This window comes from Dunckerocampus dactyliophorus, chromosome 9 (assembly GCF_027744805.1).
Source record: "Dunckerocampus dactyliophorus isolate RoL2022-P2 chromosome 9, RoL_Ddac_1.1, whole genome shotgun sequence".
Lineage (NCBI taxonomy): Eukaryota > Metazoa > Chordata > Actinopteri > Syngnathiformes > Syngnathidae > Dunckerocampus > Dunckerocampus dactyliophorus.
The window spans coordinates 23,534,435-23,560,724 of record NC_072827.1 but is presented as its reverse complement, the minus strand read 5'-3'; the positions used below and the strand labels follow the sequence as shown (position 1 = coordinate 23,560,724).

General features: G+C 44.5%; 2 protein-coding genes across 4 annotated transcripts in view; both read right to left on the bottom strand.

The window, feature by feature from the left end:
* Positions 1 to 17,323, bottom strand: part of mgat4a (alpha-1,3-mannosyl-glycoprotein 4-beta-N-acetylglucosaminyltransferase A) — a 50,807-nt gene extending 33,484 nt beyond the window's left edge. The window contains exon 1 of one of the 2 annotated variants that reach the window (XM_054786369.1): positions 16,557 to 17,323. In XM_054786369.1, coding sequence (XP_054642344.1) covers positions 16,557 to 16,650 — 94 coding nt within the window. In that variant the 5' untranslated portion in view covers positions 16,651 to 17,323. The remainder of the gene's footprint in view (positions 1 to 16,556) is intronic. The other variant, XM_054786370.1, reaches the window with a different exon arrangement.
* Positions 17,324 to 17,648: 325 nt separating this feature from the next.
* On the bottom strand, positions 17,649 to 25,445 carry LOC129187303 (uncharacterized). 2 transcript variants are annotated; one of them, XR_008572381.1, is made up of 3 exons: positions 24,533 to 25,445; positions 17,964 to 24,316; positions 17,649 to 17,747 (listed from the first exon to the last, which is right to left on the bottom strand). XR_008572381.1 is itself a non-coding variant. In XM_054786368.1 (2 exons), the coding sequence occupies exon 2, from the start codon at positions 24,088 to 24,090 to the stop codon at positions 18,256 to 18,258; it is 5,835 nt and encodes a 1,944-aa protein (XP_054642343.1). In that variant the 5' UTR covers positions 24,091 to 24,316; positions 24,533 to 25,445; the 3' UTR covers positions 17,759 to 18,255. The 2 variants fall into 2 exon arrangements, 1 of the variants encoding a protein (XP_054642343.1); XM_054786368.1 differs by lacking the exon at positions 17,649 to 17,747 and having other exon boundaries at positions 17,759 to 24,316.
* Between the last annotated feature and the right edge of the window lie 845 nt (positions 25,446 to 26,290).

Here is a 26,290-nt window from a genome sequence, read left to right as displayed (position 1 = left end):
CTTGGAAGAATAAGAGGTGAATAAATGTATTGCAACTGATGTGAAACTGATGAGGGGTAGGATTAAATAAGCTTTGCTTCTTCCTACTCCTTTTTGAACATGCAAAACTACTGTTTGACTCATATGCATGTTCAGGATGAATTAAAACCATGAACCATGATAATAACAAGCCTAGTAGTGCTGTACAACTTTTATCTGCAGTGCCCTCTACTGGTCAACATTATTATTTTTTCCCCTTTTTTTTCTTTTTTCCTCTCTACTGGTCAACATTCAAACTGGACGCCAACCTGTCTATAGAGGCCACCTGTCTATAGCGGCCACTTTTGCAGACTCCCTCTAGTGGCCGCTATAGACAAGTTTGACTGTATTTGTATTATTATTATTATTATTATTATAGTTTATTATAGTATAGTTTTTTTTTATAGTTTTTGTATGTTCATTTATTTAATTTACTTTGTTTTTTACATTGTATATTCGTAACAAATGTCTAGTTTTATTTTTTTTTTGCACTGATGATTTTAAGCTGACAGGTTAGAAACAATATTTTAAAATTGTGATAATAATTGAGCTCTGACGATTGAAAAAATATATTGTGAACCTTTTTTTTGGCCATAGACACAGACAGACTCAACCCCCCAGCACAGATGTTAATGAGAGCCACATGTATGCAAAACATGCTTGTGCATTATGCATGAGGAAGCCCCCTCCAGTGGTGCACCTGTCAGCCAAGTTGGTTCCACATTTGCAGCTGTCACATGGGACACAAAACATTCAAAAAGGCTCTTATCTCTTTAAGTGGGGACAAATGAGAAAAATAATGTCATAATATTATGAGTGGGGGAAATAATCTATTCTTAGGTGCATCACGATACGGACATTGACAATTAATCGATTCATAAATGTCAATAATCAATGCTGACGGAACAACAACAAAACAGAACAAAAAGACGGAAAGTGGAAGTGTCGCCCGGACAGTTTATGGTGGTGCACCTAAGTGTAAAATGCTACCAAAATGGCTGAAAGACCGACCCACACCCACTGGATTTGAAGCGAGCATTGAAGCACTTTTGCTTTCACGTAATTGAAGATAAAATGAGCTGGACAACAGCAAGACGATATGCAAGCTTTGTCATACAAGCTTAAAATACTTTGGGAACATGACAAATATGAAAAACCACATAGCACGTTTCCACCCGAACCAAGAGGAACAACAGCCAGCTGAAGCTGCTGTCAACCAGAGAACCATCGAGCAGGTGATAACAATTCGGAAAAGGCTAAGGGAATCACGAAGTCAATTGCAACTTTTATTGCCAAGGATTTGTGGCCGTATTCAATTATTGAAAAGCAGGGCTTTTGTGCTTTTGTTGCGCACCTTGGAACCCAGATACAACGTCCCATCGCAATGTTATTTCACTGATACTGCAATTGTGAATTAGGGCAGCCTAGTTTTTTGGGTTATTCATAATATACTGACAACCACATGCATTATTCCTGTATGAGAGTTACTGGCACAGAAATCTATATTTTGTATAAAAGCTGTATTTGACTTTGCTATACAGCAAAAATATTATAGATTCTCTCCTCAGGATTTTAGTTTGTGAAGTCTACTAGAAGTCTACTGAGAAGTGAGAAGTCTACTATTTGTGAATAATGGCATTTTTTTATGTTGGTTACTCAGAATATGCTGACGTTTGTTAATTTTACACATGCTGCTGCTGGTGCACTTTACTTTTCCTGCTGGTTCTGTGCAATGGGAAATATGTTGGTTGATGTAACCTTCTAATTATTAAAAGATAATGGAATGAAATGAATCTGTTTCATGTTTATTTTAATTGTGGAAAATTACAAATATGCTTTGTTTTAGTAGTACACAGTGAGTAAAAGAAGTTATATAGAGAAAAAAAATTATGCATGAAAAAACTGACAAACTATTGATCACAAAAAAAGATGCATCGATAATTGTTTTATCATCGCATCACATGCATCCGAATCGCATCGAATCGTGAGATTCCCATCCAAGTAGTATCATGTTGCTTTGACACCACCACTTCACAGACACAGCTGACAAATTAGCAGAAAAAGTTTTTTTTTCCGTTATTGGTGGCCTTCAACAGTCATGAAGCACAAGTTACTTTTTTAGGTCACTGTGGCAAGTCCAGCAATACTTCTGGTCGGATGTCCCTGACTTCAGGTTGCACAATATAAACACGGCGCGCTCGCCCATTGTACGCTAATTCTGGCGTAAATTTTCACAGTTAACAAAAAACACGCTAACCTGGGGCGGACGCTAACTGAGGTTCCATTGTGTTTTATTTTAAGATGCAAATTGGTTAGAAAATAACAAATGCTATGCTATTTGCTATGTCACGCTTTTGGTCGCCCTTTCAGCAGAATAGCCGGTAACCATTTAACAAAACAATAGCTTTTGTACCGTTAAATGGTCCACCGTTATGAAAAAGTGACTTTAATTATAACAGTAATGTGTGTCCCTAGAGCCTGTTTATAAGCATCACATGTGAGAACAGTCTATATCTCCCGAACTTGTTTACTCCACTTTTTAGAGATGAGGCACTCAACCCTCGCTTTTGAAGTTTAGGCTTTTCAGCACGTCTTAAAAAAACCTCCCTCCTCATTGACTTGATACTGCCTATCACCGGTTCTTAGCCAGCTGATTTACTGATGCAATACATTTTTGCAATTCTCGCAGGCAATATGGCTGCAAGGTCAAGGCAGTCAATCAGTACAACAAAAAGCCAGACTAGTATTGGTCTCTCTGGCATCGTTCCAACCCAGATTCTACATTTTACTTCCTCGCTGTGAGCTCATTGTTTTTCCTGACCTCCACCCACTCTTGAGGTCCTACAGCCTGCTGCGAGCGTCACTGGCAGAGCAAACTGGCACCCCCGAGCTGGGCAAAAAATATCTAATTTCCGGATTATTTCTTTTAGGACAGTGCCTACTTTGTTATAAGAGGGATACTAAAGTTGGGCCCTATGATTTCTGCTTAACAGAATTGCGGGCGGAATCGCGTGATTGGTGAATAAAAATTGAATCTCCTGTTAAACATGAAATCTTGGGAGAAATTGACATAATGTGAATGAAATGCTGTCATCGTGAGGAGAAAGAACGTTTGTGTGGGGAAATATTTCCCCAGCAGACCGGCGGCATCTCATAAACATGACCCATCCAGAACTAAAAATGTTGACGCACAGCCTAAAACACTGGCTAAGTCAACAAAAAACTTTGAAACTCATTCCTTACTTGTTTCGGAGCGAGAGTGGAAGATGGCGTGGTTAGCTTAGTTTACCAGAGAATGCTAGTGTGTCCGTGTGTGGGCGACTCAGGCTGTGTGAGTGTGCTTTACACAAGTGCTGTGTTTTACCTTGTTGATGTAACCAAGTGTTTTAGGATGCCCGCTGACGTCGTACAAGTTCTGAGTGAATTACGGCCAAGATCCACGGCGACAGGAGGCATGTTTATTCTTCACGTTATTCAGCTGGCCTCATCAGCAACAGTCAAGGGACATTCTCGACAGACACACACAACACACTTCCGGTCTTCAAAATAAGAGCACTGTGTGCCACATCATGTCTAATCGTGCTAACAAAATAAATAAATAATAAATAATACTAATAATTCCGAGGATTTTGTACCAATATGGGCAGAGGCTGACATCTCATAAGGTTAGCCAAGCCACATCCATTTCTGAAATATCAGTATCAATATCAATTGTCCAATGATGTACTACATCAACAAATCTAAGAATTTTTGCATTTAATTGATTTTATTCACGGCCACAAAACGCACACTCTATGGTGGCAATATAATTGCAAAAGGTAAAACACTATATTCTAAAAAAAATTCAAACAAAATTTGGTAAAAACATTAAATGGAATTCATAGGGCCCTACTTTTACATCCAATGGAAATAAGAGCTTCAAGTCCTCTACAAAAACTATTTATAGTGCTGAAAAGATCTACTGGTCCTGAAGAAATTAATGCCCTGAATAATTTAATAAGCAACAATATCAAGAGCAAGGACAGAACATAAATGTTTGTATGAATGCAGGAGTGTGTTGTCCTCAAAACAGTAGTTGTTTAATTAACATAAACGGTAATTTCTCATGTTTTTAGCATGACAAATGTTGATTTTTCTATTTAGTTGCTAAATATTTCCACTGTCCAATTTTTTAAAAATCCTGTTTACATTTATGTAGCACAAAAACATTGCCACTGTTTTTGCATTATTGCAGTTTGTATTATGCTGCAAACTATAAACTATGAATACTTAATATATTTTTTAAATTCCCCCTCCCTCTCAACCTCCATTCCTCATACTCTTCCAATCGCTAGTCAGACCTCAGCCAGGATGCATTCAGTGTCTTACAGAAAGTCAGATATTTTTCTTTTCAAAAATGCGCATTTTCCACACAGTGATGTAAAAAAAAAATATTACAGGACAGGAAAGGGAGACATATGCGGCTCCAGAGCCATGGGTTGCCGACCCTTGCCCTAGACGCACCAAATGAATATGAACCAAAAACAAAGTTAGTGGTTTGGTCTGGAACATGTCAGAAAAAAGTAAAAAATGTCATCACTTTTTTCCAAAGTCAAAGGTGGTGTGCAAATATCTTGTTTTGCCTAAAACACAATGATAAGAGGCCCAGGATTAAATTCAATTCCCATTTGAGAGGCTGAAATCAGAGGATGTTTGCATTTTGAAATCAAAATCTGATGAATCAAATACCAAAATAGTTGTCGATTAATTGGATCATTGATTAATCATCGGTTCATCGATTAATTGTTGTACCGCTAGCATGTAGATATAATCGCATATACTTTTGAGAGAACAATGTCAACAGCATGCCTTTCTCTAAATGAAGGGAAATTTGCTGAGGAATTCTGTGGTGAACTAGATAAAACTGGGTGAGAAGCAGCGTGGGACACAGGATGTTGTTAGCAGAGTAGGAGGGTGACTATAATGAGATAACAGAGCAAGATGCCCAATCCTGTTTCCGACAGTGTAAGACCGCCTTGAGGAACAGGAGGTGGATGTGTGCATGTGCGCGTGTGAGAGAGTGAGAGAGTGAGAGAGACAAAGGCAAGGCAGGACACATGCAACAAAGAAGGATCCCACTTGTCTCAATGCCTTGTCAGCATACTGGTGCCTTCACATACAGCAGCCTACCTCAGGCATTTCCCATCCTCCTTGCCTCTTTTAGAATTTGGCCCGCTCCGCTCATCCTTCCAGGCCACTGAGGATTTGTCTGGCAGACCACCCCTTCTTTAACAGCACAGAATCCAAATGCACCATGCATGATATGGGCAGACAACAAGTAATGACAAATTGTAATCGTATGAAGACGACACATACCTACAGTGTGCGTGCGTGTGTGTGTGTGCACGTGCGTGCGTGTATACATGGGCCATGCTATTTTTGGCCTATTGTGCTTGTAACCTTGTGACTGAGGAGGAAAATTATCTATGAGGAAGGGTGGATGGGAAGGTTCAAGGACAGTGGGGAGGAAGTGGCAATTACACAACGTCTACTCTTTGAGAAAAAAATATCATAGATATTCACAATTTGATTTTTTTTTGTTTTTAAACAATTACACTTCATTCAACTCATTGAGCATCTAAATGATTCATTCCACCTAAATGATTCATTCCACAAGTGTGTTATGTGTTTTCTTTGGCTTCTTTTTGGTTTTTCAGTCACATCACGAGGGGAAAATGTAATGATGACCATAGAATCGGATATGTAACTTATTTTGATGTAGCGTAGGGAAGGGGAGAAAACATTACACGCATCGCTGCTCAGTACAATATGGCTGAAGTCACAATAATGACCTGCACAGTAGTCTAGCTCTAAGGCACACCACATAATCTCTCTACATCAGTGGTCAACCAACTTTTTGAGACGATCCCTGGTCTTGACCGTGAACCTGCATCCAGACATTCAGGGAACCTCCACAAGGGAGTGTGCATTCCCACCGCCGTGAATGGACAGGTGTGAAAACATGCACACCTCCACAAGCATGCAACCCAACCTTTGATTAGCCAGAGTAAGGCCAAAGGAGAGGTGTGGAAGAATGCATAACACCCCCACAAGCATAACCATTCACACTGTTCAAACTCTTACTGTACTTGCCTGTGTAAATTATGATATAGTATATCATAGTTATTGTTTATTCAACAATTTTATTCATGGCTATGGTTTGTATTTTTACCGGTACTGTACCGCAAAGGAACCAGTCCATGACCTTAATACTGAGGTACATATTGAACCATGAGGATGCTGTACCATTACCCCTATGCATTCCTATTTGATAAATACCTGACTAATTTACTCTACACTCTACACAGAAGTAACATTTCGTACGTGCTTTTATGCGGACGCAGTGCGCCACTCATGTTCTTGGGTTTTTTTGTTTGTTTTTTTTTAAACACAACCAGTTGACATTGTTGAGATGCATCACGATGTTTCCCCATGTGATGCAACCAGACAAGAGACGAGCGATGCATGAGAGTCACGATGAAGTGTTTGTACAGCTGACTGACATCAGGCCCTCTTTTCTGCGCGTCACATGTCCATGGAAAGTCTTCAGATGTCAAGAGGGGAGGAATAAAACTCCTTTAAGCTCAAAAACTGAGCTGTGTGTGTGATAGTTGCGAAACAATCTTGAGAGAATATCTTTAGATTAGGCATGGGCTGGTTAGTGGTTTCAAGGTATACTAAGATATGAAAAAGTTAGTTTCAAAACAGGTGAGCTTAACCAACTTAACCATCGCAGCATAGATAGCACTGACTTTAGCTGCCTCGTTAGCATCGAGTGGCGCCGGTACGACCACGCTGTTGGCACCGTTGTCCATCGACATATTACTCATGTTAAAGTCACCAAATGTGGAGATCAGAATGAGACGAGTTGACGATAAGTGGTATAAGCTGTTTATCCTCCACTGAACAACAAGCAACAACCAAATACCAACGGCTCAGTTGCTACACCACCACGACCGGCAAAAGGAAGTGAAATTTGTGAATATTTTAACTACAGTGTTCCCTCGCCACTTCAGTGCATCGCGGGTTTTTCCAAAATATTCATTAAAAATATAAATAAAAATCATCAAAAAATAAAAATGGAAAAAAATACAGCCATATCGGCAGCCATATTGCGGAAAAAGGCGTTGTTTCATGTTGATGCGTGAGAGAGAAGGTTTCCCTGCATGCCAAACAAAGAGATGAGTTGACTCAGAGGCTTTGTACATGCCTGTACTGTACATGCCACAGGCACTCTGACAAGGCGTGTGATTGGTTTCCGGCGTGACATCCACCAATGAGAGCACGAGTGGATTTATCCCATGAGCTGACAGGCTGCGCGTCATCGCAGCATCACCCAGCATCTTCCCTTGTTGTCTCGCCAGTCTCCTCCACGCTGTTGACTGTCTAGCATACTGTGTCTTGGAGTTGTGTTCGCGATAACTTTTTTTTTTTTTTTTTTATTAGTTAAGCCCTTCTAATGCCGCCTCAGCGCTGTGCCCCTGCAAAAGCTTCCTCCGGGGCGCCCAAGAGAAACAAGATGACCATCAGAGGAAAAGTGAAACTTTTAGATGTGATCAAAGAGGGCAGAAGTTATGCATCTGTGGCTCGCCATTATGGCGTAAATGAATCTACAGTGATGTACATCAAGAAAGAGGAAGCAAAATGCTTCAATAACCTTCAATACGGAAGCGAAACGTGTGGCGAAACGTGTGGTAACTCCGCGTAACAAGAGAATTGTGAAAATGGAAGCTGCATTGGCATTGTGAATTGCTGATTGCAAGAAAAAGTTTGGACACTAATATGATCAGGACAAAGGCGAAAGCTCTCTACAACCAAATCTTGCCTGATGACGACAATGAAGAGCCTGAAGAAGGTGCTGACGAACCTGACGAACCTCAAGCCAGTACTACCACTGCCTGGAGTGATTCGCCTCCTCGAGTCTGAGTGAACCTAAAGCCTCTACGAGTAAAGTGAGAACGTCTCCTCCGCCACCAACACAAGCCTGTTCACCTCTCTCAGAAGGCATTGTTGATGAATGTTAATTTCTGTATAAGGTTTTATAGTTAAAGATTTAAGTAAAAACATGTACTGTTGTAATGTTTGTCTCAAATATGTAAAATATAAATACTGTTTACATATTTTAAACAATCATACATACATAAAAATTCCTGGGGGGCGGCAAATCCTACTTCGCGGTTTTTCATTAACCGCGAAAAACGAGGGATTGCTGTATATTAAAAGGTCACCACACAAGCAAAATCAAAACTCAGAAAATGCAAAATCCAACAACTCCAAAACACTCTTGTGACTTGCACATTCATCACGCTAAGAAATATTACGATTCTTTTTCTATATTTATGTTGTGACCTTCTCCAGCCAATTACCTTAAGCCTAGCTTACACTTGCACGCATTTTTACCCCGGTAAGCAATTTTGCGTGCCAATGAGTGAACTGGTCGTAAACAGGTGTGATTTCAAGTAATTTCTGTAGCCTCTTGGCTCTTCCTCGTAAAGTTCTCTAATCGTAATACTCAAAGCGATGTCTTGTAGTCAGCAATTCCCGCTCTCCACTGTTTCTTTTTTCTAGTTTATGTTTTCTTCCTGCTCTTTCTGCATTCTTTCTGCAAGCTTTTCCTTTCTGCAATGAGAGCTTGTTCTTTGTTGAGTTCAACATCTTGTAGGTCCCTTGCAAATAGAGGAATTAATGAAGCTGGGGTGATGCCCACTATACAGTAGCGTGGCGTCACGTGGGACAAAGCAGGACCCAATAATGCCACGACTGCTTCACAGGTGCGGGAAGAGGTGGTGACAATGCATACCCATGCAGGAACAAGGTGCATCCTGCGTACTATGTCGTTCACAAGATGTGAACATTACTTGACGTGCGGGAGTGTGGCATTTCATACCAATGCGCACCATTTTCAGGCACAAACTGCCTGCCATATGCGTAACTTATGCGCAAACTAGTCTTCATGCTAAATGACACGCATTGCCACAGCGAATTGCGGGACAATGCGGAGGCAAAATGCGTGCGTGATTGACATTTATTTACTAATTACTATACATTGAGAAATAATTAAGTTATGCGCTTTATTTTAAGTGTTAAATGTTCCACTTCCATCATGTTCTATTATATATTTTTTTAATTACTGTTCAACATAATTTTTTTTTTCTCTTCTTTTCAATAAAAGGTACTTCAAAATAACATTTTAGAGCTGTAATTATAATAGCGAATCGTGAAACTAATATTTTTGTCCAAGGTTATCATACCGGCCCATGCCTACTTTTGATTAAAGTCACCCAGGTCCATCGTTTTCCTCCACTACTATAAACGCTCAAAGACGATGAAATAAAAATCACACTGGATGGCAAACTTCTTTTCCATTCTACCACTACAACACCATTTTCCTCAGCTCTAGGGATGTTAGCTTTGCTCTGGGGTGTTAGCTTCGCTCTAGCTCAGCCTTCAGGTGATCTGCTATTTGTGTTACTTGCACTACATGTTATTTGCATTGCCTTGTTCATTCGCGCTACATGCAAAGCATCTTCACAAGGAGGCGTGCACTTTTGTCTTTATCCACCTAAAACTGCCAGCAGAACATCACTACACTAACAACTAGGTGAAGGTGACGAGTGAAATGACAGCACAATGACTAAGGGGAAGGGAAGGTGGGGGCACGCTATTGGATTGTCGTATGTGTCAGATGTACATCACATTTCAGTTTCACATTTGCAACCTGATCAGTGCCATCTTGACAATCCTTATTCTATGTCTAGCTTTTGATGTGTTGTGGGGATCTCACGAGACACTCAGTTCAGGAGACGAGACTGAATCTACAAGAACAAGACGAGATTTTAACATTGACTTTCAGAAAAGTAGAGTGAAAAAATATAATATGTGACAATATATTGCAATCTACTCATCCCAGGTCTAGTGCCCACAAAACTTTTTTTCCCTCAAGATATCTTGTCACGTTTGAATATCACGAGATCTTGTGTATTGTGTTCCATGCCTTGTTGTTAACATACATGACACATGCAAGATGAAAGCATGGTTAACAGCAATTCACGGCACACGCATTGTTTTGTTTGTAACTATCTGGAATACAAGTGGAAAAATAAGTTAACTGTAGCATAATAACTATTTTGTATTCACAGAAAGACTTACTGTGTGTGTACCTAGTAGGTGAGTACTGAGCTGCCAGGAAAACAGAACGCACTCGTGGCATTATCAAAAAAAAAAATCACAAAATTGTCATCTGAGCATTCAGTTTTGGAGGATGCTCTACAATGTAAAGACCTTATCTGCTTTTAAAGTTTGAGTTTTTGAGTAGAAGTGCTCAACACTTTGATTTAATTCCACTCAAATTCTAAAGAAAACCCATTGAAGTATGAGTAAAAAGACAACCATGATAACTTGGGTAAATACTGTATTCTACTTGCAGCTATTCTATTTTCTAAGAAAAAGTCACTATTTGAATTATCAAGGAGGGTGTGTGCATGTCAGCCGTTAACACTTCAAACACGCCTAACAGGCTACAACTGCTTGATTTTCAATCATTTGGAAAATTCCTCTAATTCTGCATACCTAGGGCTGATGAAGCCACCCATTTGCCTTTTCCATGAGACTCCACAGTGACTGGCGCATGCGTAGAAGGCTCGCTCTGATTGAAGTGTATACATATAGAACATGTTCTGTTGCATGGAGCCCATGTTTTGTTGCATGGAGCCTATATTTTTTGCACGGGATCCAGTTTCATTACCTTCTCGTCAGTATGCTCCAGCTTCGTGTCGAGTTTCAGTAACATTTGCACTAGGGTAGCTTCTTGCTTTTGCGCTATGCTATTTTCTTGATTTTTCCCAATCTGTATTTGTATTTGTATTTGTACTTTATTTATCCCACAGCGGGGAATTTCACTTGTTACAGCAGCAAGCAAGATACGCAAGTAAAGAGTACAGTGTAAAAATGCATATTGACTACAACATGGTTCAGGTGGTGCAGGTGTTATAGAGCCTGACAGCGGTCGGTATGAAGGACCTGCGGAACTTCTTACACCGTGGGTGTAACAGTCTGCTGCTGAAGGAGCTGCCCAGGGAAACAACAGTGTCATGTAGCGGGTGAGAGGTGTTGTCCATGATGGATGTCAGCTTAGCCAACATCCTTCTCTCCCCCACTTCCTCCACGGAGTCCAGAGGACCGTCCAGGACAGACCTCGCTCCTGATCAGCCTATTGATCCTGCTCCTGTCCCTGTCCGTGCTGCCCCCTCTCCAGCAGCCCACAGCATAGAAGATGGCTGAGGCCACCACAGAGTCATAAAAGGTCCGTAAAAGAGTCCTGCACACACCAAAGGACCTCAGTCTCCTCAGCAGGTGGAGACGACTCTGGCCCTTCTTGTAGAGGGCGTGGGTGTTGACGGACCAGTCCAGTTTGTTGTTAAGGTGAACACCCAGGAATTTGTAGCTGTCTACCAACTCTATGTCCGCTCCCTGGATGTTCACCGGTGTAAAGTGAGATGTTTTCCTCTAGAAGTTCATGATCATCTCCTTTGTCTTGCTGGTGTTGAGTTGCAGCTGGTTAAGCTCACTCCAGCTGACAAAGTCCCTGATGACCGTCCTGTATTCCAGATCATTCCCCTCTGAAACACAACCCACAATGACTGTGTCGTCGGAGAACTTCTGAATGTGACACTTTGTGGAGTTGTGTGTGAAGTCCAAAGTGCAGAGGGTGAAGAGGGGAGAAGGGGAGAGCACCGTACCCTGAGGGGCACCTGTGCTGCAGAGTACCATGTCAGACACACAGTGACGGAGCCTCACATACTGTGGTCTGTTGTTGAGGTAGTCTATAACCCATGCAGTCAGGTGTTGGTCTACTCCTACACTCTCCATCTTCACTCTGAGTAGTGACGGCTGGATGGTGTTAAAGGCACTGGAGAAGTAAAAAACATGACCCTCACAGCGCTCCCGCTGTCCTCCAGGTGTAGCAGTGATCTGTGCAGCAGGTAGATCACTGCGTCTACTCCGATCCGAGGCCGGTAAGCAAACTGCAGGGGGTCCAGCTGAGTGCCCACCAGGGGTCGCAGGTGCTGCAGGATAATCCTTTCCATGGTCTTCATCAGGTGAGATGATCTCCTGTAACTTCTCGTAACTTTCCCCATTTGCACATCCACATCAGGCCCGTAACCAGATATTTTTCGGGGGGTGCAAAAATCTGAGTAAACAGACCTTTTGCGATGGAGCGAAGCGACTGAGTGTGTGTGAGGGGGGTATCCCCCCTCCCAGAGCATGGAAAATTTTGTATTTGGAGCCCGAAAAAACTGTTTTCTGATGCATATTTTGGACAGACATAACAATGTTATTTCCTCCAAATTACAAGCTTAAGGGCAAAATTACAACATTAAGCTTGCCCCATTTAGATAAGTTAATCAGTTTACGGGCGACTGATCATGCCATGGCTTCAGTTGTGGATGCTATTTACACAGGCCTACACAATATGACTCACTACAATGTGTTTCAGCCTTACCTATCGCTAATTCAGCATCATCTTTCTTGGATGTGTCGTGGAAAATGTCCACCACTTCCTCCAGGTTGATAACCTTTTCGAAGTGAATGGGGAGAAGTGCCAGCGAGGTCAGCCGCTGTTGCGTCATACTGGCCCTCATGTAGGTGTTCATACGCTTCAAGGTACTGGCACTTCGCTCACATTCACACGATGTTACTGGGATGGTACAGGCCAACTAAAGGAGGACCCTGATGTTGGGGAAGTGAACGGGATTGTGTTACGGTCCACAACTTTAATGCAGGTGACCAATGCAGGACAGGTGAGCGTCGACTTTGGTCACGGGATAATCATGTCTCATTCCTCTGAGCACTTTCTACAGCAATTTGGATTCCATTTTACAAAACAAAAAGTGTTCCAATTGGTTGTGATCGTGTAGTATATTGGTTGGCTAACCCTTTCTAATTCCCCTTAAAATTATTATCTTCACATTTTATAATTTGTCTCACAGGTGCGCTGATATTAATACAAAGAAATATTTTGTGATCCAATTTACAATACAGGACAAGATAACACATTCAAACTTCTTTTGCATGACGTCCCTGAACACATCTCACGTGGCCAACATGGCTGCTGCTGCACAGCGTGCAATACTAAATGAGGCCCAGCAATTAGCATTAGCAAAGTAGCAACAAGTAGAAACAGCATATTGAAAACAACATAGTCACAATGACATAGATTACCTGTAACAACAGTTTTAAAGAGGAATGACAGGTGAGCGTCGACTTTGGTCACGGGAAAATCTACACTGCACATAAATGATTCCAAGTTAGTTCAACAAAGAAACTGCATTAAAGTCTATAAAACTTCACTCAAAAGTGCAGACTGGCTCTTTCCAATTAGTGAACACTATCAAATGCACATTACATTGTATATGACAAAATATAAACACACAGTAAACATTAAACCACCAAATATTGGTTACGGGCCTGCACATGATTACTCAGTCCACATCTTCAGGTCTCGGCGGAGGGGTTGGTACAAAACTCGCACCTCTGGATATGGGCAACTGCGGGGTGGGCACAGAACCGGCATCTTCCATGCTTTTAACACTCGGTCTACCAGAATTCTGCAACTACTAGAATGACCATAGCAGTCATTTTGACTCTTTGTATATAATTTGGATTAACATTAAAAAGATCTAAGAATAAATTGGTGAAATAGGTAAAACACACATCAGGACACTAAATGAAAACTATAATGATTGAGTGTTTCATTTAATTGACACAACATAACTTCTCTGCAATTACACATGCAAACTCGAACTGCAACCATTTTCTCTGTGAAATAAAAACAAATGTATCCTGCTTTCAAAATAGGTTGGGTGTCATCATTAGACCTTAACAATTAAAATTATTAACTATTATGAACATTCCAAAATGCTGTGGTGGCTGCCAGCCAGCTGAAGACGCTCTTCTGTTACAATGCCAAGTTGCTTTGCTTATGGCTCACAATCACTTAGTCAACACAGGTAACCTCTACCTTCCATGTGCAGCTCCCACAAACTACCTTGTGACATTTGACAGTTATGTATCCTTTGCTTTGTTTTTCTTACACTTTCTTTGCACTTGGCACTGCCTTCTCCTCTCCATCTTCTGCTGCTCCAACTGGGGCTCTCGCACCATCATTTGTCTGGCTTTTGCTGTCATGTGTCCGAAGCTAAGTTCATTTGCGAGTCGCATTATGAAGTTCCTCCGTGACATCATCCTTTTCCTTGGTTTGCATTGATAGACTGTTAGGTTTGCACTGTCACATTTCAGCACCTCTGTAGTGTGCAGCCCTTTGCTCCTTTACAGATGGAGGAAGTTCTCGACTGCTCTTATTTACCGTACCAACCAGGCTGGTTTTCTGGGCCTTTAATGCCTTAGCAAGTTCAAGGGAAGTAAAGAAGTTATCAGTGGTGATGTTTCTCCCCTTCCCCAGGAAAGGCTCAGCCAATTTCAACACCACACTGTCTCCCAGTCGCTGTCCTGGCCTCCGTGTCTCATCTTTGGTACGGTGCTCTCCCCTTTCCACTTCACCCTCTGCACTTTGGACTTCACACACAACTCCACACAGTGTCACATCCAGAAGTTCTCCGATGACACAGCCATTGTTGGTTGTGTTTCAGAGGGGAATGAGCTGGAATACAGGACGGTCATCAGGGACTTTGTCAGCTGGAGTGAGCTTAACCAGCTGCAACTCAACACCAGCAAGACAAAGGAGATGATCATTAACTTCCAGAGGAAAACTTCTCACTTCACACCGGTGAACATCCAGGGAGCGGACATAGAGTTGGTAGACAGCTACAAATTCCTGGGTGTTCACCTTAACAACAAACTGGACTGGTCCGTCAACACCCACGCCCTCTACAAGAAGGGCCAGAGTCGTCTCCACCTGCTGAGGAGACTGAGGTCCTTTGGTGTGTGCAGGACTCTTTTACGGACCTTTTATGACTCTGTGGTGGCCTCAGCCATCTTCTATGCTGTGGGCTGCTGTAGAGGGGGCAGCACGGACAGGGACAGGAGCAGGATCAATAGGCTGATCAGGAGCGAGCTCTGTCCTGGACGGTCCTCTGGACTCCGTGGAGGAAGTGGGGGAGAGAAGGATGTTGGCTAAGCTGACATCCATCATGGACAACACCTCTCACCCGCTACATGACACTGTTGTTTCCCTGGGCAGCTCCTTCAGCAGCAGACTGTTACACCCACGGTGTAAGAAGGAGAGGTTCCGCAGGTCCTTCATACCGACCGCTGTCAGGCTCTACAACACCTGCACCACCTGAACCATGTTGTAGTCAATATGTATTCTTTACACTGTATTCTTTACTTGCGTATCTTGCTTGCTGCTGTAACAAGTGAATTTCCCCGCTGTGGGATAAATAAAGTACAAATACAATACAAATTTTGAAAACAGTCAAAATGACTGCCTCGGGAGTTCTAGTGTTAACCGAATCCTGAGTGCTTGGACCTTAACTTCTCGAGCCACCGCTAGATCCGCTTCTTTTGTATTTTATCTTTGGCATTATTGCGGTTGCTTAGCAACGCCGTCTTGAGTGTTGTCAATTAGCCATTACCTTGTTTTACACTGCCTTTGGTGTTTAATATTCCTTGTAACAGCATGTTTGTATCTCTCATTGTTAGCCGTTAGCTATCTCCTCAAGAAGACTCCAAGATGTACTAAGAGTCCGGCTTCGTGAGCAGCCTTCAAAGCCGCGGCTAGCTTGATAGCTTGCCTATAACGGCTGTCGGCTCAAATCGTTTGTTTTGGTGACTTTAGTCCACTCGCTGGTCCGAATTAAGGCAGAAATCTCAGCACTCACTTGCAGAGTTGTAATCACAAGCTATGTGTAACCCGCCCTGTTTCGCACCTGCCTGCACCGGGGCTCAGACACAGGACCTTCTTAATGGGAGGAGAGGGCGCTGACCACACGACTAAAATCCCGGACTGTCGGTCGCGTGTTCAGCGCAGCTCTTGAGGCAGAGGGACTGAGGTTTACCAACGTACACTTGCACAGCCTCACAGGCTGGCATCCGTTACATATGGTTACAAGAATAGTCACATTTTAACTTAGTTGCTTCTTGATATTTATTTTTCACACCATCCATTACTTTCATCCAGGAAGTGAACAAAAATGACAAACGTAGGGAAAGTAAAATATTTAAGTGTCAACAAGTAAGAGTTATGATGCGAATGAATTATCAGTAATATACATGGGGAAGGGGGAGGATTAAATAGAAGCTCTGCTTCTTCGCACTCCTTTTCAGCATGTTGAATTGTGCAAATGTAACCATGTGATGTTACGCTATGTTACTTGTTAACAAATAACACACCATACCAAAGCTGACTCCTCCAAGAAACTCTTCAGGAAGGAACACTTAAAGAAGTAGGGGGAATTTCAAGGCACAAGGAGGACCGGAGTAAACCAAAATACATATAAAATACATATATACCACGCCATGCCATTGTTGTGGTAGCCTACCTTTGCCATTCTGCCAGGCTGTGTACCAGGACAAGCTGAGGAAAGACGTGAAGAAGATAATCGCAGTGGCCACAGTTCCATTTCTGAGCCTCATTTCATTTCACCGAAGCCTCGCTTGTGTTGCGGCTGCCCTCCGGTGCCTACAAACGTGCGGAGGCTCGGCCAGGCAGGGCGTCGATGGCTACTGAAGCTCCCTCCGAATGTGTGCCCCCCACTTCGGACTTGGGAGCAAGGGCGTCGCGGCTGACTCCTCCTGCAGCGTCGTCTTCGTTACGAGTCAAAGATCCTCCGTTTCAAAGGTGGCTCTTTTACATGGCGTGTTAGATAGGTGACGGTTAGCTGCCTGTGTTGTCTATTTCTTCCAGGAGGAACTCCTTTGGTCTACGAGTCAGGCGCAATACGGCTACGTGTGTGTGTGTGTGTGTGTGTTTGATGGGCAGTTGATGACGAAACCTCCCCCTATAGGCTGCTAGAGCTCTTTTTTGATCGGCTACGCCCCAAAGTCACGTCAGTGCTGCTACAATAAGCAACAGATGACTAAAACCGAAAGCTGTCGTTACCTGTATTTTTCCTTTATAATAAATTCTGTTCGACGTTTATTAGCCAGCTCGCTAGCCGTCTAGCTAACATCAATACATGGCAACTGTAACCAAGAATGTAAAATAAAAGCACTTCATTCACCATGTAACGCCTAGTTTACTTTGATAAACTCCATAAATGTCAACTTCACAGGTTAGTATTCCGTTTAAAACCGAAATTGGTGCATTTGCCCCTAAACCTGAACTGTTTGGCTTCCTAGCGTTGATTACCTTCCGTATATGCACCCGTTTCCGGTATCGCCTTTCCAAAATAAAGTATCAGTACAGCCGCATCTGGAGCAGTAAGAAACCTTATTTCACTGAATGAACTTGGTGTTTCTAGATTTTTATTTTGTTTTAAATCATGAATGCATAAAGAACAGCGACGAAAGTGTATATTTTTGAGTTAGCATCAAGCTCTTATGCATTACCGTATATACTAAAGTGTAACTAAGTGCAACTTTTGTGACTCATAAACAATGTAAAATCAAAATTGCCATCTAGTGGCTTTTTGATGTTGTGCAGGCCTTGCTAGCCAACCAGTTAAACAGTTCCCGAAAGGAGATGAAAGAGGCAGGTCTTTCTTCTTTAGCCTTTATAGGATTTTGTGAAACTGTAATACAATACAGAACTTAAATAAGAACAGAACAATAAAACTCTCTTGAATCTTGAATCACAAAGGTTGGCCGCATGTAGAATTAACAACAAGAATAAAGTTAAAGCTCCATAGGCAAAGATACCAAAGGGAAAGCTGGCTTAGCCTACTAGGGGTACACCAGCTACCATTGCACAAGACTACTTAATATGAAAAAACACAAACTGCACTTACAGACGTTGCTTTAGCTGTAGGAACAAGGAAAGACAGGGTAGTGTAACTGGAAACCGAACATGAAGGGCAGGAGTGGAAGTATTCACTGAGAAAAAGTCAATGAGAGCAGCGATAGGAATAGACAACTGACGAGTCACGTTAACGTAATGTTGAGAAAAAAGAGAAAATGACCCGTATGTACAATAGGGACCATTGCTTAATACGTCCACAAGGGGGTGCCATTACACAAGAAAACATAGGCTCTGCTCAGGAGACTGAACACTCCCCGCATGGGGTCTTTAGAGATCCCACACTAAACAGTCTTTGTGGAAAGAAGCAGCACCAGGTTGACGACAGGTCGAAAGAAAGTCTTTCTGATTCCATCTTTGACGACCGCTACCTCGACTTTCCGGACCAATCCATCTTCTCCTGGAAAAGTCTTAGTGACAATGCCCACAGGCCATTCGTTCCTCTTTGCCTGATTGTCCTTCAGGAGGATGACATCACCTTCATGAATATTAGGCCTTTTGTCTTGCCATTTGTTGCGAAGCTGCAACGTTTTGAGGTATTCGCACTTCCACCTGTTCCAAAAGGTGTCGGCCAGGCTCTGCACTTGCTTCCACTCTTCTTTGAAAAGATCTGCTTCCTCAAGATTGCAAGGGGGAGGAGGAGTGGAGCCTGTTTTTTGGGTCAAAAGCATTGCTGGTGTGAGGATGAGGGGATATTCGGGATCTGATGACACTGGGATGAGGGGTCTTGCATTCATGACTGCCATGACCTCCGCCATGAGGGTGGTGAGGACTTCATGGGTAAGCTGAGATTTCTTCTGTTCAAGCAGCATGAAGTCTAGAATGCGGCGGGCGATGCCAATCATGCGCTCCCATGCGCCACCCGTGTGAGACGCGTGGGGAGTATTGAAGACCCAGGAGCAGCTCTGGGTGCTGAGGAATTTCTCTACTGCATCGGCGCTCTGAATTGGTTTGTCCATATTCAGTTCTCGAGAGGCACCGACGAAATTGGTCCCACGGTCAGACCGTATTTGTTTGACGGGGCCCCTAACAGCGAAGAACCTCCGCAAGGCGTTGATGAAGCTGCTGGAACTCATGGCCTCGATCACTTCAATATGTACTGCCCTTGAAGACATGCATGAAAACATTACAGCCCATCTTTTGGAGTTGGAAAGTCCCCCTCTTGTGCGTCGTGAGATGACGTCCCATGGTCCGAAGATGTCAACGCCGACATAGGTGAAGGGAGGTGCTACCTGCAGACGTTCAGCTGGTAAGTTCGCCATTTGTTGAAGTTCTGTGTTTCCTCGTAACCTTCTACAGATGACACACTTGAAAAGTATGCTGGTGATGCAGCGTCTTCCCCCGACTAGCCAAAATCCAGCAGCTCGGACAGCTCCTTCGGTGAAGTGTCTTCCTTGATGTTTCACAACTTTGTGATAGTGGCGCACCAGCAGGGTTGCCAGGTGATTGCGCCCAGGGATGATGATGGGTTGAGTCTCGTCAGTGCTCAGGCCTGACTGCCGTATACGGCCTCCGACCCTCAAAAGTCCGTTTGAGTCTATCACAGGGTGAAGCTTCTTTAGATTGCTGGACGATGGGATGTTAAGTCCCGAATACACACACTCGAGCTCTTCTTCATAGCAGTTATTCTGGACACTCTTCAAGATGCACACCTTCGCCCTAGACAACTCTTCCTCCGTTGGGCGACAGAAGTGCCAGCCCTGGCACTTGCCTTGGATGGAGTGGGAGAAAGACCGAGCCACATGGATCAAGTGTGCTACTGCGGTGACAAGGTTGTTGAACTCAGAGAAGCGTTCAAAGCGTAGCGGGTTGATCGCATTTCCAGTGGCACAGGTGAGACTTGTGGTCACTTGGGGACGTATCTCCGAGTCGGACGCGGGATCGATTAGGTCAAAAGTCTGTTGTAGTTCAGATGAGTGCGCTGGAGTATTTTGTAGAAAAGTGGGTCCTGTGAACCATATCGTGCTGTTCAGGACAGCTGGAGTCACAGATCTCGATCCAATATCGGCTGGGTTGAGGTCAGTGTGAACATACTTCCACTGGCCAGAGCATGGTGACTGGAGGATTCGCTGGACTCTATTGTGGACATAGACATAGAACCTCCTTGATTGGTTGTGGATGTACCCTAGTACAACTTTGCTATCAGTATAGTATGTTATGTCGTCAAATGTCTCGTCCATCTCTGCGACTATCATCTCGGCTATCTCTACTGCGAGTACAGCGGCACACAGTTCGAGCCTGGGAATAGTAAGATCGGGCTGTGGAGCCAGCTTTGTCTTGCCGAACACGAAGCCAACCGCAGTTTGTTCATCTTTGTTTGTCACCCTAATGTAGGCTACAGCTGCTATTGCTTTCACTGATGCGTCTGCAAAGACACAGAGTTCTCTTGTTTGGGCCCCTGCTGTGGAGAAGGGTGTGTAGCAGCGTGGTATCTGTAATTTTGTTAGGTCGTGGAGAGACTCTCTCCAGCTGGTCCACTCAGTCTCCATGTCTCTTGGAAGTGGCGAGTCCCAATCTTCTGCTTGAGTGGTGAGGGCTCTCAGTATCAGTCTTCCTCGAACAGTGACAGGTGCGAGGAAGCCTAGGGGATCATAGAGACTGTTCACTGTGGACAACACCCCTCTGCGAGTAAATGGCTTCTGGCTCTCTGCAATCTGGAAGGTGAAGGAGTCTGTGCACATATTCCACGACAAACCCAGGCTACGTTGGACGGGTAGGTCATCGACAAAGAGGTCCAAGTCTCCGACATCCTTGCTGCGGTCCTCTGGGGGGAATGCATCTATGACAGCAGGGCGATTTGATGCAATTTTGTGCAGTCTGAGGTTGGAGGCCGCAAGCATCTCCTGAGCTCGCCGGAGAACACTAACAGCTTCTTCTTCAGTGTTGAAGGACTTGAGTGCATCATCCACGTAGAACTCGCGGTCGATCAGTTCTCTTGCATCACTGCCATAGTCCGCTTCTGCTTTTTTGGCAGCTCTCCGTAGGCCGTACACAGCCACGGCCGGGGACGGGCTGTTGCCAAAAAGGTGGACCCTCATTCTGTAGTCCACAATGTCGGAGTTAAGGTCATTGTTCCTGAACCATAGGAAGCGGAGAAAGTCCCTGTGGTCTTCCCTCACAATGAAGCAGTGGAACATGTGCTCGATGTCTGCAGTGATGGCTACCTGCTCTTTCCTGAACCTTATGAGTACGCCCAGCAGACTGTTGTTAAGGTCGGGGCCTTTGAGCAGGACGTCGTTGAGTGACACCCCTTCACATGGTGCACTTGAGTCGAAGACTACACGGATCCTGTCAGGCTTTTTGGGATGGTATACTCCAAAGAGCGGTAGATACCAGCGCTCTTGTCCGTCTCGTAGGGGCGGTGCGGCCTCCGCATGTTCTCTCCTGAACAGGTTCTCCATGAACTCTAGAAAGTGAGCCTTCATCTGAGGACGTTTTTCCAGGGTGCGTCTGAGTGAGAGCAGGCGGTCTTGTGCTTGTTTCCTATTGTCAGGCAGCCGTGGTCTTGGAGAACGGAAAGGTAAGGGCCCCACCCAGCTGTTGGAGCTATCTTGATGGAACTCACTGTCCATGATCTGGAGGAATCTGATGTCTTCTAATGATGGTGCGAGGTGATGGTCATTGGCTGTTTGTGCAAAGACGTTCTGCCCCAAGCTGTTTCTGCTGAACAGTGTGGAGGTGGGTGCGGGTCGGTATTGCGGTGTAGATGAGTGACTGAACTTCTCCTTGACCCTGATATGGTTAGTGCATGGCTGCAGATGGCTTGTGCGACCATTCTCTAGGATGCATGTCTTGTAGCTGCTCACCTGAGATGGTCTGTGGGCACCGCGGAGACATACATCACCAATGATGACCCAGCCTAGGTCCAGCCTTTGGGCGAATGGAGCATTGCCTAGACCGCTGATCTGGTCGCGGACTTTGTGCACCCTCAATATATCTCTGCCTAGCAAGAGGAGTATGTTGGCATTCGGATCAAGTGGAGGTATTTTGTTGGCGATCCGCTTCAGGTGGGTGTGGTGGTAGGCTGCATCTGGAGTAGGTATCTCAGAGCGGTTGTTGGGGAGTTGGTTGCACTCGAGAAGCGTTGGCAGGGGAATGCTCAAACTTTGATCTATTGACTCCACCATGTAACCTTTGGCTCTCCTCCCCGCAGTCTCTTTAAGCCCAGCGCACGTTTTTAGTGTGTATGGGTAGGAGCACCCTGAAACCTTGAAGAGGTCAAAAAACTGAGAGCGTACGAGGGAGCGGTTGCTCTGTTCGTCGAGTACTGCATACATTTTCCTGGACTTCTCTCTGTGTCCAGTTGGGTAAACGTTGACAAGGCATATTTTGGCACATGCTCTCGCGCTGAGTCCTTCGCCACACACCTGAGTGCAAGCTGAAGTGATGTCTTGCCTAGAAATGTGATCCTGTACATCCACTTTGTCTTCTTCCTCCCAGTGCTCTGAAGTCGGGGTTGACATTTTAGACCTCCGGGCAGAGAGTCCAGGGTGGAGGGCTGCAACATGGTTTATGCTCTCACATTCTGAGCACCTTATGTCGGCTGAGCAGTTCCTGGCAAGGTGCTGAGTGGAGGAGCAGCATCGGAAGCAGATGGAGTGTTCCTTTAGAAGCTGTTGACGTTCTTCCAAACTCCTTTCTCTAAAGCCTCTACATTTCGCCAAAGGATGAGGTTTGTTGTGAATGGGGCAATATTTGTTTGGGTCACCACTTTCGTTGTCTTCTCCATCTACTGCTGGGGAAGCTTGAGTCTTGTGAACATGCACGGATGTTTTCGGAGATCTCTCCCATGCATTCTTTCCTCCAGTAGAGTAATGGCTGAAGTTGAAGCTGGGGTCTGTACGAGTTTTTGCCTCCGTACGGATGAGGTCTACAAACACAGAAAAGGGTGGGAAGCTGACTTGATGTTCACGCTTGTACTTTGAACCGAGTGATATCCACTTCTCTTGTATGTTGTGTGGGAGTTTCTCCACGATAGGATTAATTCCTCTTGAGGTGTCCAGGTAAGATAGGCCTGGGAGATGTCCGTCTCGTTTCGCGGCTTCCATCTCTGACAGCAGATCTGCAAGATCCCGTAGCTTCTGTGGATCCTTCATGGTAATTCTAGGGAAGCTTTCTAGTTTACTGAAGAGAGCGTGCTCGACGGCCTCAGGTGAGCCGAACGTTTCATCAAGCCGTTCCCATGCCATCACCAGTCCAAGGGGTGGATTTCTGACGTTTACTGCTGCTATTCTTTTCACCTGCTCGGCTGACTCCTTTCCGAGGTACTTACTTAGCAGGTTTAGTTCTTCCCTCTCAGTTAGGTCCAAGTCGATGATTGCACTTCGGAAAGAGATTTTCCAGGCCCAGTAGTTTAGTGGCTGCTCGTCATATGTTGTGAGCCCCGAGGTCACCAGCCTACTGCGGGCAAGATATCTGGCAAGATCGTTTGTGATTTCAGGTTTGCTCTGTCTAGTTTCATGGAGCATCTCATGCGGTGACTGCTGGATGTGGATCAGTGGCTGCCGATCAGTGTTCCGGCAGCTGGGTTTGTAGGAGATTCCATCTACTAACTGCTGAATGGGAGATGATGGGCCACTCTTCTGTGGAGAGGGAGCCTGAGATGTGTAATGAGGCACATTGCAGGTAGAGGTGGCAGCTTGCTCGTTCTTCGGGTTACATTTTGTTGATTCAACAGCTTTATTTCTGTCAATAACAAATGGTAGCTCACACATGCTGAGTGGCACTGAGTGTAAGCTGGATTGCTCTGACACATAGGCGGCAGTGCGTTGATATTGTCTGTTTGAAAGAACTTGACTGTTGGCTTCGCTGCATATTTCTAATTTTTCAAAATCTGATGCCACGTCCATTAACCCTGCTTGCAATGTGTTTGCCTCTGCTAGGGCTGCGTCCATTTCTTTCTCTTCTTTAAGTGCATCAAGAGTAGCTTGGATGCGAGCCTGCTCAACTTTCAGTTCAATTTCCTTTTTTGAATGAGCTACTCTAGCCTGTGCCGCTTCGGCTTTTGCTTTTGCTATGGCGACGGCAAGATTAGCTTTTGTTGAGCCGCTTGATGAACGGGATGCATGTGAGCTCGTAGATTGCCCATCTTCATTTTTAGATGTGTTAGTTCTTTCCATGTTGCCTTAATAAATCGGTAGTCAAAGGGTCAATATGACGTGGGTATAAGGGGGTTAGCCACTTAGCTCTTCTTGGCGGTGTAGTTGGAGGGCTGTCTTCTTCACCGTTAGCTGAGTAGCCGTCTTTTCACTGTGCAGGCCTTGCTAGCCAACCAGTTAAACAGTTCCCGAAAGGAGATGAAAGAGGCAGGTCTTTCTTCTTTAGCCTTTATAGGATTTTGTGAAACTGTAATACAATACAGAACTTAAATAAGAACAGAACAATAAAACTCTCTTGAATCTTGAATCACAAAGGTTGGCCGCATGTAGAATTAACAACAAGAATAAAGTTAAAGCTCCATAGGCAAAGATACCAAAGGGAAAGCTGGCTTAGCCTACTAGGGGTACACCAGCTACCATTGCACAAGACTACTTAATATGAAAAAACACAAACTGCACTTACAGACGTTGCTTTAGCTGTAGGAACAAGGAAAGACAGGGTAGTGTAACTGGAAACCGAACATGAAGGGCAGGAGTGGAAGTATTCACTGAGAAAAAGTCAATGAGAGCAGCGATAGGAATAGACAACTGACGAGTCACGTTAACGTAATGTTGAGAAAAAAGAGAAAATGACCCGTATGTACAATAGGGACCATTGCTTAATACGTCCACAAGGGGGTGCCATTACACAAGAAAACATAGGCTCTGCTCAGGAGACTGAACAGATGTAGCACAAAACCTACCACAAAAAAACAATCATGACAATCATCCTGTATGCAAACATCAAGGATGCATACACCTCATCCCCCCTCCCCCCGCTGGGTCGTTCTGATCACAACCTCGTCCATCTCGTCACAGACTATACTCCAGTAGTGAATAGAATAGGCCTGTGAAGAGGCCTGTGAAGCAGTGGTCTGAGGAGAGCAGTGCTAGGCTCAGAGACTGCTTCCAGACAACAGACTGGGAAGCGCTCTGTAGTCCCCATGGCAATGACGTTGACAGCATGACACACTGCATCACAGACTATATCACAGCTATATAAACTTCTGTGTGGAGAACACTGTGCCCTCCAAGTTGGTGCCGTGTTTTCCCAACAACAAACCCTGGGTGACCTCTGAGATTAAGGCCCTGCTGAATAAGAAGAAGAGGGTCTTCAACTCGGGGGACAAGGAGGAGCTGTGCAGAGTCCAGAGGGAACTCCGGCATAAGATCAGGAAGGGGAAGGACTGCTACAGGAGGAAACTGGAGAAGCGGCTGGAGGAGAATAATGCCAGGGAAGTCTGGAGAGGCCTGCAGACCATCACAGGCCATGGTAAAGGAATGGGGAGAGACCAAGCCAGTGGGGACAAGATCTGGGCAGATGAACTCAATCTGTTTTTCAACTGATTTGAGTCTGCCCCCCCTCCCTCCCCTACCAACTCACCACTCTTCACCCCCACATCCCTATCCCAGCCATCCTCTACCCCCCTCTCCATAACTGATGATCAGGTGAGGAGTCAGCTGAAGATCAAGGCAAGGAAGGCCCTGGGACCAGACGGCATCAGCCCTAGAATCCTCAAAGACTGTGCTGACCAGCTCTGTGGAGTTCTCAGGCACTTGTTCAACCTCAGCCTGAGCCTGGAGAAAGTCCTGGCCCTGTGGAAGACCTCCTGTGTGGTCCCGATACCAAAGACACCGTGTCCCAAGGAGCCTAACCACTTCAGGCCTGTTGCCTTGACCTCTCACCTGATGAAGACCATGGAGAGGATTATCCTGCAGCACCTGCGACCCCTGGTGGGCACTCAGCTGGACCCCCTGCAGTTTGCTTACCAGCCTCGGATTGGAGTGGACAATGGATGGGCGGGTAAAGCCTCTTGAAGCTTTGAGGCTTCCCCTCAAATTGTGCCAGAACAGATTCTGAGCTTTGGTGAAAACAAACTATGTCACTAAATGGAGTGAAACACTGGTCACCATTGCTAAATTGCATTGAAAAACTTGCCAGTACTCTCTTCTTATAAATCCATATTGTTCAATAGCATGGTGGTTATTTGCCAAAACAACCTGACTTATTCATGTCAAGCGGTTTTGTGATGCAAATGTGTTACTCTTTTGAACACATATTGTTTTGAGAAGCAAACCATTTTACTTTGGTGTGCCCACCAACTGGCCGGAACTACTTTCTTCAACACCAAAAACTGACCTGAAAGTCACTGTTGATGCACTACTCTGCTGATAATGATGT